Raw genomic sequence first — 12,334 nt, 5'->3', positions numbered from 1 at the left:
TGGGGTGGTCGGGGTAGTGGATGATGATAGGATGATGATGATGATGATGATGATGATGATGATGATGATGATGATGATGATGATGATGATGATGATGATGATGATGATGATGATGATGATGATGATGATGATTTGTTGTTGGTGATGATGATGATGATGATGATTAATGTGAAGCAGATGATGCATATCGTGATGATGATTCTTTTGGTAAAGAAAGAATGGGAGCAGGAGACGATGACGAAGGGGAGGACGAGGAGAAGGCGAGAAGGATAGCTAAGACGTGACAAACATTAAATGAGGGAAGAAAAGAAGAGTTTGAAGAAGATCTTCAAAAGAAACATGGTTGGACCAACAATTCTTGTTGTTGATAAGTGTATGATTGAGCTAGCACACCTCGACATCAGGAGCAAAACCCCCCTCGTCACCTGCTCATCAAGTCAAGAATGGTGAACAAACAACTTCTTCAACTACTGTCCCATCTCTCACAGGATCTCACCGATCGAAGCCGCGGCTGGCCCATGTTTGTCGATGATGATCTTCCTCAGCGTGTGGTAGACCTCCGAGCCCATCCTGCATGACAGATTTCGTGATGAAACTTTTCGAACAGACGGAGAAGACAAGGCAAGAATTCACCTCATCGCCTCTTGGAAATTCTCAGCTCCAACAGGGGCAACCATAAACTCCTAGCTGACTATGAGGAGGAAGCGCAAACTCTGCAAGGTAAAACAAGTCCCACCTGCATCTGCAGACGATTTCCAGCGTGCTGCCCGCCATTTATCACGTTCATCCATGGAATGGGGAGAGACTGAAAGGGAGTGAGAGGAGGAGCAAGTAGAACACTTTCAACCATTTCCTTCGTTCCTGCGAGCTGGCTGATGTACCTGATACAGCACTTCAGCGGGTGAGCTGCTGATTGTGAGGGGCTGACTCGAAATATTCCAGTTGATGTGCAGCAGCTCCAGCCTGCTCTCCATGTGATGAGCGACAGGGGAGAGATCGATCAAGGGGAGGAAGAACACGAATTAGTGGAGAAGGGGAAAGGGTGAGGAAGAAAAGTAGAGGGGGCATGTGGTGGTGGTGAAGGAAGAGGAGAGGAAGGAGGAGAGGAAGGAGAGGGAGGAGAGGGAGGAGAGGGAGGAGAGGGAGGAGAGGGAGGTAGAGTGGTGAAGAATCTAGAGAATGAGAGTGTCATCGAACAGTGCTGTGGTTGTGGAATCCGATAGGTGAGTTTGAGGGAGGGGGCCATGTACACCTTGCAGGCAGCAAGAGAGGCCGCTAAGATTGCATTGGCTCCTAAAGTCTCTTTTTGTTGCGTTCCATCCAAAGCTCTTCCCGATGGAATCAGATTCTCAAAGATAGTGGGAGAAAGGGGAAGTGAAAGAAGAAAATGCAAGGTAGCAGCATCTAGAAAAAGAGGAGGAGGAGGAGGAGGAGGAGGAGGAGGAGGAGGAGGAGGAGGAGGAGGAGAAGGAGGAGGAGAAGGAGGAGGAGGAGGAGGAGTCACATGAGTTTGTTATCGATGAGAATCTGACAAGAGCATTGTTCCCCAACGAGAGCCTGTGATGAAAAATGGTCAAGAGGAACGCAGGTGCGCCTTGATCACGATCATGATCATGACACATCTCATCATATATCAACAACAACAACGCATGACACATCTCATCATATATCAACAACATCAACGCATGACACATCTCATCATATATCAACAACATCAACGCATCCTCTTTGACTCCTTACCGGCCGAATGATTTCGTTGACATTCTTCACAGCCTTCAGAACACCTTTCCCTCCAAACCTTCATACCCCTCACATCAGTCCCTCGCACGACCAGCACCTGATAGTCTCTACCGATTTCTATCTTGATCCCTCAACTCCACAGCCTCGTACTCCCCCGTTGAAGCTCCGCTGGGCACTGAGGCTCTGCCGTGGGTGTTCCCTTACCATCCCCCGCCATATTCCACAGGTCAGCTGCAAACTTTTCTTACCTGAAAGTCCCTAGGGATGTTTGCAGATCAACTTCGACCGTAGGGTTTCCTCCTGCCGACAGGAACTTGTGACCCGTGCTGGGCATGCAGAGACTCTGAATCCTTACTTGAGTCTAGGATCTCTCTTGCTCTGACTTCTCTGATGGTAGACTGCATCGTGACGGTGTTTCCCAGTGTTCCCCTGTCCAGGTTGTAAGCCAGAGCTGAACGTTGAGATGGGAATCAAAGAGCATCGTTCCTCTTCATGGCGGCTTGTAAGCTTTTGTGCACATTGCAACGTCTGAAGCGATGCCATGGTGCAAGGTTCCAACAATTTTCTAGGTAACATCTCAGTGGAAGTTATCATTCCTCCCCATCCTACCAAATGCAGCTGCGGCTGATAACAAAGAGAGCAGCAGGGGATAGCGCCAGCTATGCAGGACGTCAGACACTGAGGCAACATAAGTTCTGGTGAGATATAGATGGTTGGATAGTGATCCAAAGATGAACTGGTTGAAAACTTCACCATGATCCCGTATGAATCTCGTCTGCCTCCCTCCCTTTGTCTCTCCCACGGTCCCATCCTCCCTCGTCCCTCCCTCTCTAGCCCTTGCTGCATTGATCCCCTCTCTGTCTCTCCCGCATCCTTGCCGCATCCCCTCACCACGGTTCTCACATGACCAGCATTGTCGGGCAGTCCAGTGAAATCTTTATTAGCTAACCATTTTAACTCAGTGAATCCGGCCCGGTGCCACCAAACCTCCGTGACCCCGGGCCTATAGAAGACAAGGAGAAGCTTGTCAGACGGCCGCCAACAAGAGCGTCTGCTCTGATTTGCCTCAGGCTTTCTTCAAGCAGCATGCTTTCGCCCCACGTCTTTCGGAGCTCCTTTCATCCCCCCCAAGGGCACCTTGTCTCTCAGACTTTGATTGAAACTCCCGAGCTGTGTCATTTCAAAGGTCGAAAAAGCGAGAGGAAAAGTGAGAAGGAAAGCAAGGAGAAGGAGGAACGGGAACGCAAGGAGAGAGAACAACGGCGAGGAGAGCGAGATAGCGAGATGTCACACCTGTATCAGAGAGACAGGATGCAAGAGCTCACGTCGTCGACATGTAAACCGAAATACATGGGGCAAGGGCGAGACAACAAGCACCTGACACACAAGGGTTATCAGGGGGAACCCACTTGCTGTTTCATGACACCAAGGAGAACAACATAGACTCTATCGTGAGTGCTGAGGGACTTGACGAGCGACGCTTCGATATGAATGGCTTGTTTGGAGCGGGGATCTATCTGGCGGAGAACTCTAGCAAGAGTGACGAGTACTGCACGCCCAACTCAACTGGCCTTTGCTACATGTTCCTGATCCGAGCTATGCTGGGGAGGCCTTATGAAGCTCTAAACGCGATGAATCAACAGAGACTGGCGCCGTCAGGGTATAACTCGGTCATCGGAGTCACCAAGGCGACCCATCCTGGAGCCTTCCTGAAGAAGTACAGGGAGTTCATAATCTACGATCGATATCAGACCCGCCTTGAGTTCATAATAGAGTTCAGGCGGGTTCCGTGACTCACAGCTTGTACTGTTCTTAACTCACAGCTTGTACTGTTCTTAACTCACAGCTTGTACTGTTCTTAACTCACAGCTTGTACTGTTCTTAACTCACAGCTTGTACTGTTCTTAACTCACAGCTTGTACTGTTCTTAACTCACAGCTTGTACTGTTCTTAACTCACAGCTTGTACTGTTCTTAACTCACAGCTTGTACTGTTCTTAACTCACGACTTCGACTGGGTCGAACTGACGCGCAGGATTAGGCCAGCGGCATGTGATCAGTGATGAATGGACCTGCCACAGTGCCGTGACTGAACGGCGCAGCCCGCGGCACTTCTGTGCAGGAGTCGCTGAGTGCATTTTTGTGGATTGAAAGAGTTTGCGCACTTGCGGAGCTTCAGTCGAGCTGGAGGGGGTCGTAGAAGGAGGCATACTTATGGGCTATAGGGGCTTCATCAGAAACTGGCTTGAGGAAAAGCTCGCGGCTCTTGACGATGACCTCCACAAGCACGCAAACACCTTATCCGTGCTACTCACCTCCCAATTTGCAGTACTTCTTAAGGGGCAGCGATCCTGAGATGGTGAGTGATGCATATGCCGCTTTCGATCAGAGTGTTCTTCAGGACGAAAAACCTTGCCCTTGTCTGACGGAGGCTCGGACGTCAACCTGAGCTCGGCCAGCCCTTCAGTTTTGTCCCCACTGGAGTTTGCTTTCTTCATCTACCTGTGTGCAGACCTGGACATTCTCGCCCCCTCCTCTGTTCTCTCGGCTGGATGGTACCCTCCGTCACGCGGACGAGCCGGATCTGGTCCTTCCTCCCCTACCAGCTTCCTTCCTGCGGGTGCATCAGGCCCGGGTTGATCGTGGAGTATATTGACCTCGGCGAGCTGATAGCGCACGTCCGAGCAGCGAGATCGTATCGCCTGCTCTCTTTCAACTCGCGGGCGGGCCACCCTGTATCCCCCCCAAGCCTTCAGTCATAGGGCGGTTCATGCAGAGTTTCCCTTGACCAGGGCGCACTTATCCCCGGCTCAGGAAGCTCTTCCCGGGCTCACGGCAGCTACGCAGTAGATCTCTACCCACCCGAGTCAGCGAGTCAGCCTTGGAGTCAGTTCCCCCTGCAGCCCCTGCTTCGGAAGACTCAGAGCCCCCAGCGGCGCCTGCACTGCCTCATGACCCAGAGGAAGAGCAGAGGCGAGGCTGGTGATGCGATCGCATTTTACTATCAAGTTATGGTTTTCAGTGATGGCCTGTACTACTCAGAACATATGAATCATAGGTGAATTTGGATTGTATACTAGTTTTGTGAGTAAAATTATCCACATCCCCCCTTGTACGTGAGCATGACGGCTCAGCCTCAGCGCATGCTATGAGTGGTCTACTTCCTTCACATCTTCAGCCATCTGAGCAGTTCCTGGCATCTTCATTCGCCACCCTTCACTAACCAACGAACCCTCGATTGAAATCAATACTCGCCACCTGGACCATCGACCGCTCCTCCCCTTTCTTCCACATGTACTGCTCTAGCGCTCCTTCATCCTTGACAGAGGCTATTCGGAACAACATTCCATCCTCCGGCGGGACGACAAAAACGATCCTTATCGTCCATATCTCACCTGCAGGAATCCCCAGAGCCTTAAGAGCAGTCAAGAAATACGAGAGCTTGAGAGAGTGATCCTTCGCAACCGTCAGCTGAAAAAACTGCACGACCTTGTCATCCTGATCTACAATGATTGCGTCCCAGCCACCTTGAAATTCACTGATAGGCTTGAGACACACCCTCGTGTGGGGAAGAGAGTCCGTGTCTTGTGACGGATCGAAGATTACAACGAGATTGCATGCTTTCAAAACTTCAGGCTCACTCGATCCACGGTAAGTTATGCTCAGGTCTCGTCTCACTTCCTCGAAAAAGAGCATCTCCAAAAGATACCCATGCATGGCTCGCAGGCCTCTAAAGGCCGTCAACATTCTTCTCAGCATGTCAACCGCACCCGCGGACGCCGCAAGATTGCTGGCTACGTACTTGCTCACAGGAAACCTGACCACCTTCTCCTGAGTGACCATAGTAGCAATCAGCCTGTTCGTCATATCCCCCGAGGAAGCGCCTACATGGCCCCGAAAAAGATCTTGTAAGTTTGGAGCACATAGAAGCGCAACATCCAAGGACCGAAGGACCTCCGCCGCAGTCATGTCGAACATGTACCGACATGACCCACCTGCGAGGTAGTGCTTATGTCTCACTCGCTCTTCTTTCGATCTCGGCCGTGTAGTCATCTTGAAACCCAAAGCCTCTCCTGTCGCATTCATCTCCAAGGTGGGAGCCACCTTATTGTAAAACTCGTCAAACTGCACTGCCTCTAGATATTCATCGATCCTCCATGATGGGACTATGTGCTCCTTCAGCCTCAACTCTCGATCCTCTTCATCGTAGACCTTTCCTCGAGAAGCCATTGACGTCACCACCACAAGACGTCGATTCTGCCTGTCAGCATCCCGCCATCTGATACAAGCTACCAAAGCTCTCATGTGAGATTCTTGGTGTGTCAAGTAGCCATCGAGTACCACGAGGCTCCTTTTGCCGTCTGACAACCCTTCAAGCAACAGTGTCATCTGTTTCCCCTCAGACTCCTTTGCGAATGAGCATGTTCTTCTCTTGTTGCCTGTCACCTCCACGACACAAGTGTTGCTTCTGGCCTTCAGCCTGATGCATTTGAAGCTCCACTCATTCCTATCCAGCTTCATACAAAACGAAAGCGTTGTTGTTGTCTTCCCTGTTCCTGGAGAGCCTTGTATCCATCCAAGAGCACCATGCTCTAGCACTTGCTCTTGCAGGAAACGGAACTGCTCCAGGAATGCTTTTCGGCAGTAGAGAAGAAGATGCTCTCCGCTGTTTACATTTGTGCCCCATAAGTAAGAGCAATCTAGACGGAAGTATTTCTCCTCCTTGCAAAACCCCATACCGTCAAGCCGAGCTTCTGACTCTGTCCAGGTAAAGGCTGCCTGCTTCTTTTCCTTCATTTCCTCTCGAAGCTTTGCCTCTTTATCTCGAAGCTTTGCCTTGTCATCTCGAAGCTGTCTCTCTTTAACTCTAAGCTGTCTCTCTCTAACTCCAAGCTGTCTCTTGTCACCTCGAAGCCGTTTCTCTCTGGCCGCAAGCTGTTGCTTTTCACCTTCAAGCTTCGTTTGCTTCATGATCAAGACAGGCTTCATATTGGGGTCTTGTGCCTGGCTGATCTCTTGCTCTACAGCAGCCATGGTTTGGTCTACTCCCTTGATCTCGTCCACTACTCCCTTGATCTCGTCCTCGACTCCATTGATCTTTTCCACTACTCCATTGATCTCGTCCTCGACTCCCTTGATCTCGTCCACTACTCCCTTGATCTCGTCCACTACTCCCTTGATCTCTTGCTCTGCAGCAGTGATGACTTGGTCTGTTTGGATGACTTTTGTTTGTACCCCCCTAGCCTCTTGCTCTACAGCTGAACTCGTCTCCTCCTCCTCCAGCTCTCGAACTCTCTTGGCCATAGTAGCGGCAGTGGCAGCAACAAGATAATTTGTTGAGAATTATATAGCTCGAGCTATGGGATCTAGGTAGGATTCAATGTACTAAACATTTGTTTTCTGTCAGGTTTATAGTTTGAACTATAAATTGGACTGAGCGAAAATTCATGCCGGTGGCGATGGAAGGAAGATAGATCGCACTTGTTCTCAGTATGCTGTTTGTTCCTGACTAACCAAATAATGCATAACATAGGGAAATCATGTCCTTCATCGATTGTCTGTCCTTGTATTCTCTAATTAAGCAATATGAGAGTAACAAACAGCATTGAACCTGGCTTGAGGGAAGAAAACCTCTACGACGTAGGCTAGTTCTGAACCTTGTAGTCATCTGATCATGGCATGGGACGTTTGATCGAAGCAATTCAAAAAGTTATTCTGGAAACAATGCACTGACTTCCATGATCATGGCTGAATATCGACAATCGTTCAGCGTATTCAAGTACTTTTATTCCATGTTCAAAGAAAACATCATCCTGACTATTCTCAACGACTTGATGCAGATGAGCCTGAGTTCTTCTTGAATTTTTTCCTTAACTTCTTCACGAATGTATTCCATTTCAATTGCCCTCTGCGGAAACTGTAGCCCGAGTCTACATTGATCCAACTGTAGAAAGACGACTCATACTTGACAAAAATCTCCTGCGATTCCCTGAGCATGCGCCTGACTCCGGTTCCTCTTTTCAACTCTTCAAACCTCCTTAGTTCTGTATCCCTCTCGTCTGTATCCTTGTCAGCTAGCACGTTGTTCATATGCTGCTCAAAACATTTCACGAGAAACTTCACGTCTGAACGTCGCTTTGTATTGCTTTGTCCAGGCTTCAACTCCCCTGCAGAAACATTTCTCAAAGGGGGGATTTGTTTTTTCTCGTTTCCACAGAACCACAAATTCCATGCCGACAATGGGGTTTCCAGCTCTTCTGTCAAAAGTACTTCTTCCAGAGCCGACGCGCTTTCCCCAGCTGCTTCATCAATAGAACCACCCGGGTCTCTGCTCTCGTTTCCTCCAACAGTGTCTGCCGGAGCGCCATTGTATTGCAGAAGGATGCCAATGGTTGAGCGACGATCTGAGGAGTCTCCTCCAAAGTCGCTATCGCTATATGCAATTAGTCCAGGGTATGGTGAGTTTAGACTTCCATTCCGTTTAAAAGTTATTCCCATGGTTTTTGTCTGATTGAGATAATGAAGAACTCTCATGGCTTCCTTCCAATTTGTGACGGTGGGAGCATTATTACGGTGCGCTCCTCACTCCTGCGATATTACGGTGCGCTCCTCACTCCTGCGACCAGTCTCAACAACACTATGACCTGAAGCCTGGGGGCCCCTTTGCTGAACATCTCTCTGTGATCCACTTGCTTCCCCTCCCGTCTCCATAATCACCTCCCGTATGATAGCTTTGAACTCATCTCGATTCTCTAGCAAGCCTTGGCGAAAGAAATCCTTTGCTGATTGTCCAGACTCATTTGGTACGAAACCAACTTGTCGCCTCTCCGAAACTCCTTCTGCCAATGCCTGGTTGCCCCGGCTAGATTGCTTGAACTCCAGAACTTCTCTTTGTATTTTTTCTAGGGACGCAATAACCTTGTCATGGTGGACATATTGATGAACGTGTGGAGGAATGCCTGTCGCTTCCATTCTGCCCCTTGCTTCCTTTGGCATGCAGCAAACAACCTTTGATTTCAAAGTATTCAGCATAGCTTCGTCCTGAAACAAGGTTGACTTCCAAAGAGGACGATTCCTCTGCAAATTCGTTCTCAGGAAGTCTGCATGGTATAACACGGATGCGAGTGCAAACTCCGCAACTCCATACATGCACATTGGTAATGTTGGGAACAGCATCTCAATCGCACTTGTAACCATCCCTGACGAGTCAGCTTCTTTGAAATGCGGCGGAAGAATCGCAAACTCTGATGAGTCGATGGGAGGCCCTGTTATAGTGCGTCCAACAAATGCATCACCTGCTGCTTCATATCGTAGATACGTGTTGAAAACTGCTCCATTGGACCATCCTGCTCGCTCAGACACAGCACTGCTCGATGGACAGTGAGTACTCCCGGATGAACAATAAGTTGCTGCCCCCTTCCTAATAGAGTGACTTCCAAGATCCTCTGGTTGTAAACCGAGTGAACGCAGATGGGCAGTGACTGCAGTCTGCACTGCATCCATACCATTATGATCATCATGCCTTTCCGCGGTCTCGTCAGTGTCAGAGGGACTCGGGGCTGCTGATTGATTCGGTGGCATCATTATTTTTGAAAGAACCTGCATGAAACGCTTGTATTGTGATCTGCCTGGAAACAGGGACAGTTCATCTGGTAAATAGCAAAGCAAATAGATTCCGAACAGTGCTGTGGTTGTGGAATCCGATAGGTGAGTTTGAGGGTGGTGCACACCTTGCAGGCAGCAAGAGAGGCCGCTAAGATTGCATTGGCTCCTAAAGTCTCTTTTTGTTGCGTTCCATCCAAAGCTCTTCCCGATGGAATCAGATTCTCAAAGATAGTGGGAGAAAGGGGAAGTGAAAGAAGAAAATGCTTGAGGGCAAGGAACAGTGGTAGAAGCATCGAGAACAAGAGGAGGAGGAGGAGGAGGAGGAGGACGAGGACGAGGAGCAGGAGGAGGAGGAGGAGGAGGAGGAGGAGGAGGAGGAGGAGGAGGAGGAGGAGTCACATGAGTTTGTTATCGATGAGAATCTGACAAGAGCATTGTTCCCCAACGAGAGCCTGTGATGAAAAATGGTCAAGAGGAACGCAGTTGCGCCTCGATCACGATCATGATCATGACACATCTCATCATATATCAACAACAACAACGCATCCTCTTTAACTCCTTACAGGTCGAATGATTTCGTTGACATTCTTCACAGCCTTCAGAACACCTTTCCCTCCAAACCTTCATACCGCTCACATCAGTCCCTCGCACGACCAGCACCTGATCGTCTCTACCGATTTCTATCTTGATCCCTCAACTCCACAGCCTCGTACTCCCCCGTTGAAGCTCCGCTAGGCACAGAGGCTCTGCCGTGGTTGTTCCCTTACCACCCCCCGCCATATCCCACAGGTCAGCTGCAAACGTTTCTTACCTGAAAGTCCCTAGGGATGTTTGCAGATCAACTTCGACCGTAGGGTTTCCTCCTGCCGACAGGAACTTGTGACCCTGTGCTGGGGATGGAGAGACTCTGAGTCCTTACTTGAGTCTAGGATCTCTCTTGCTCTGACTTCTCTGATGGTAGACTGCATCGTGACGGTATTTCCCAGTGTTTCCCTGTCCAGGATGTAAGCCAGAGCTGAACGTTGAGATGGGAATCAAAGAGCATCGTTCCTCTTCATGGCGGCTTGTAAGCTTTTGTGCACATTGCAACGTCTGAAGCGATGCGATGGTGCAAGTTTCCAACAATTTTCTAGGTAACATCTCAGTGGAAGTTATCATTCCTCCCCATCCTACCAAATGCAGCTGCGGCTGATAACAAAGAGAGGAGCAGGGGATATCGCCAGCTATGCAGGACGTCAGACATTGAGGCAGCATCAGTTCTGGTGAGACATAGATGGTTGGATAGTGGTCCAAAGATGAAATGGTTGAATACTTCACCATGACCCCATATGAATCTCGTCTGCCTCCCTCCCTCTGTCACTCCCACGGTCCCATCCTCCCTCGTCCATCTCTCCCTCTCCCGCATCTCTCGCATCCCTGCCGCATCCCCTCACCACTGTTCTCACATTGCAAGCATTCCCAAGAGATCTTCATCTGTCGATTTCACTCAGTCAATTCGGCCCGGTGCCACCGAACCTCCGTGACCCCGGGCCTGTAGAAGACCGGCTGCTCAGCCTAACTTTGAGTTCTCAGTGAGACGAGTGCCTTGTCAGGAGCGAGCATTGCTTGATCGCAAATGCTGGTGCAGTGCCGCCAACAAGAGCGTCTGCTCTGTGAGTCAGAGAGAGCGAGATGAAGGCTATGAACAGACTGCTGTTTGAGTGATTTTATTTCAAAGGTGACAAGCAGCTTCCTTTCAACTTGATAAGACAAATGATGAAAGAAGAGTCAAATTTCTTGAACGGTGTTCCGAAAGTCCGGGGATTGGTAGATATCTACGACCAGGACTTGGCAGACATTGCAGTCGTTGAGTGAAGAAGAACAATTTAGTCAAGTTTTCAAAATTTGTGATTGAAAAAGGAGCAGCGGTGATTTATTCAGTGATTTCACTTCCCGGTTCATCTTTCACCGTTTGGCCAACATGAAACTTCCTTCGCACACAATCGAGATCATCCAGGGTACGTACATGATTGCACTGAGCTCCACATCGACTTGGAAGTAGGCGTAGGAGCTTGAGAAGTCGGTATGCATGACGTGAACCCAGAAGCTCATCGGGCTTTAGGTGACCACGGACGACGAGGAGGAGAGGTCGCATACTGCCTTCTGTGCGCGTACATATTCAAACCCAGCACCGCAGATACAGTTTTCTGAGCTAGTCGACCCCACGGGAGAAGTCATGTGAGCAATGATCGCGTCGCACGAGCTGCAGGCTGCTGGCCCGCTCGAGCTCTTGTACTTGCCTGCCGCGCATGCCGTACAGCTCCCTCCGTCCGGCCCCGTATACCCGGCGTTGCAGGTGCAGTTTGTCTTCAGAGTGCTGCTGGAGGGAGCGGAGGCGTGCTGAGAGCACGGGATGCATGCTCCGGAGCCGCTCGACCCCTCGGGAGAGTACGGGATGCATGCTCAGGAGCCGATCGACCCCACTGAAGATCTGTGTGCAGACCTGGACATTCTCGACCCTCCTCTGACCCTCCGTCAAGCGGACGAGCCGGATCTGGTCCTTCCTCCCCTACCAGCTTCCTTGCTGCGGGTGCATCAGGCCCGGGTTGATCGTGGAGTATATGGACCTCGGCGAGCTGATAGCGCACGTCTGAGCAGCGAGATCGTATCGCCTGCTCTCTTTCAACTCGCGGGCGGACCTCCCTGTATCCCCCCCAAGCCTTCAGTCATAGGGCGGTTCATGCAGAGTTTCCCTTGACCAGGGCGCAGTTATCCCCGGCTCAGGAAGCTCTTCCCGGGCTCACTGCAGCTACGCAGTAGATCTCTACCCACCCGAGTCAGCGAGTCAGCCTTGGAGTCAGTTCCCCCTGCAGCCCCTCCTTCGGAAGACTCAGAGCCCCCTGCAGCCCCTCCTTCGGAAGACTCAGAGGCCCCAGCCGCGCCTGCACTGCCTCCATCACCCAGAGGAAGAGCAGAGGCGAGGCTGGTGATGCGATCGCATTTTACTGTCA

At 50.3% G+C, this 12,334-nt stretch overlaps 6 protein-coding genes across 6 annotated transcripts; 1 reads left to right on the top strand and 5 right to left on the bottom strand.

Annotated features, from left to right (window-relative positions):
* Positions 1-384: 384 nt before the first annotated feature.
* On the bottom strand, positions 385-2,074 carry GUITHDRAFT_104546 (hypothetical protein; the record flags this gene model as incomplete). Its single annotated transcript, XM_005836509.1, has 9 exons — positions 385-425; positions 497-570; positions 634-683; positions 737-805; positions 848-881; positions 929-963; positions 1,741-1,798; positions 1,852-1,923; positions 1,989-2,074. 9 exons carry the CDS (start codon positions 2,072-2,074, stop codon positions 385-387), a joined length of 519 nt encoding a protein of 172 aa, XP_005836566.1.
* A 1,153-nt stretch (positions 2,075-3,227) lies between these two features.
* On the top strand, positions 3,228-3,533 carry GUITHDRAFT_104545 (hypothetical protein; the record flags this gene model as incomplete). The annotated part of the gene is made up of 1 exon (XM_005836508.1): positions 3,228-3,533. The coding sequence occupies one exon, from the start codon at positions 3,228-3,230 to the stop codon at positions 3,531-3,533; it is 306 nt and encodes a 101-aa protein (XP_005836565.1).
* Positions 3,534-4,958: 1,425 nt separating this feature from the next.
* GUITHDRAFT_104544 (hypothetical protein) lies at positions 4,959-7,043 on the bottom strand (the record flags this gene model as incomplete). The annotated part of the gene is made up of 1 exon (XM_005836507.1): positions 4,959-7,043. One exon carries the CDS (start codon positions 7,041-7,043, stop codon positions 4,959-4,961), a length of 2,085 nt encoding a protein of 694 aa, XP_005836564.1.
* Positions 7,044-7,506: 463 nt separating this feature from the next.
* Positions 7,507-8,567, bottom strand: GUITHDRAFT_151410 (hypothetical protein). Its single transcript, XM_005836506.1, has one exon. It carries the CDS (start codon positions 8,235-8,237, stop codon positions 7,563-7,565), a length of 675 nt encoding a protein of 224 aa, XP_005836563.1. The 5' UTR covers positions 8,238-8,567; the 3' UTR covers positions 7,507-7,562.
* A 114-nt stretch (positions 8,568-8,681) lies between these two features.
* On the bottom strand, positions 8,682-8,912 carry GUITHDRAFT_45494 (hypothetical protein; the record flags this gene model as incomplete). The annotated part of the gene is made up of 1 exon (XM_005836505.1): positions 8,682-8,912. A coding segment is annotated over one exon (231 nt), but the record flags the coding sequence as incomplete, so codon positions are not given.
* Positions 8,913-9,895: 983 nt separating this feature from the next.
* On the bottom strand, positions 9,896-10,312 carry GUITHDRAFT_67582 (hypothetical protein; the record flags this gene model as incomplete). The annotated part of the gene is made up of 4 exons (XM_005836504.1): positions 9,896-9,965; positions 10,019-10,090; positions 10,156-10,207; positions 10,264-10,312. 4 exons carry the CDS (start codon positions 10,310-10,312, stop codon positions 9,896-9,898), a joined length of 243 nt encoding a protein of 80 aa, XP_005836561.1.
* Between the last annotated feature and the right edge of the window lie 2,022 nt (positions 10,313-12,334).

This window comes from Guillardia theta (assembly GCF_000315625.1).
Source record: "Guillardia theta CCMP2712 unplaced genomic scaffold GUITHscaffold_17, whole genome shotgun sequence".
Taxonomy (NCBI): Eukaryota; class Cryptophyceae; order Pyrenomonadales; family Geminigeraceae; genus Guillardia; species Guillardia theta.
This window is presented reverse-complemented; position numbering and strand designations above follow the sequence as displayed.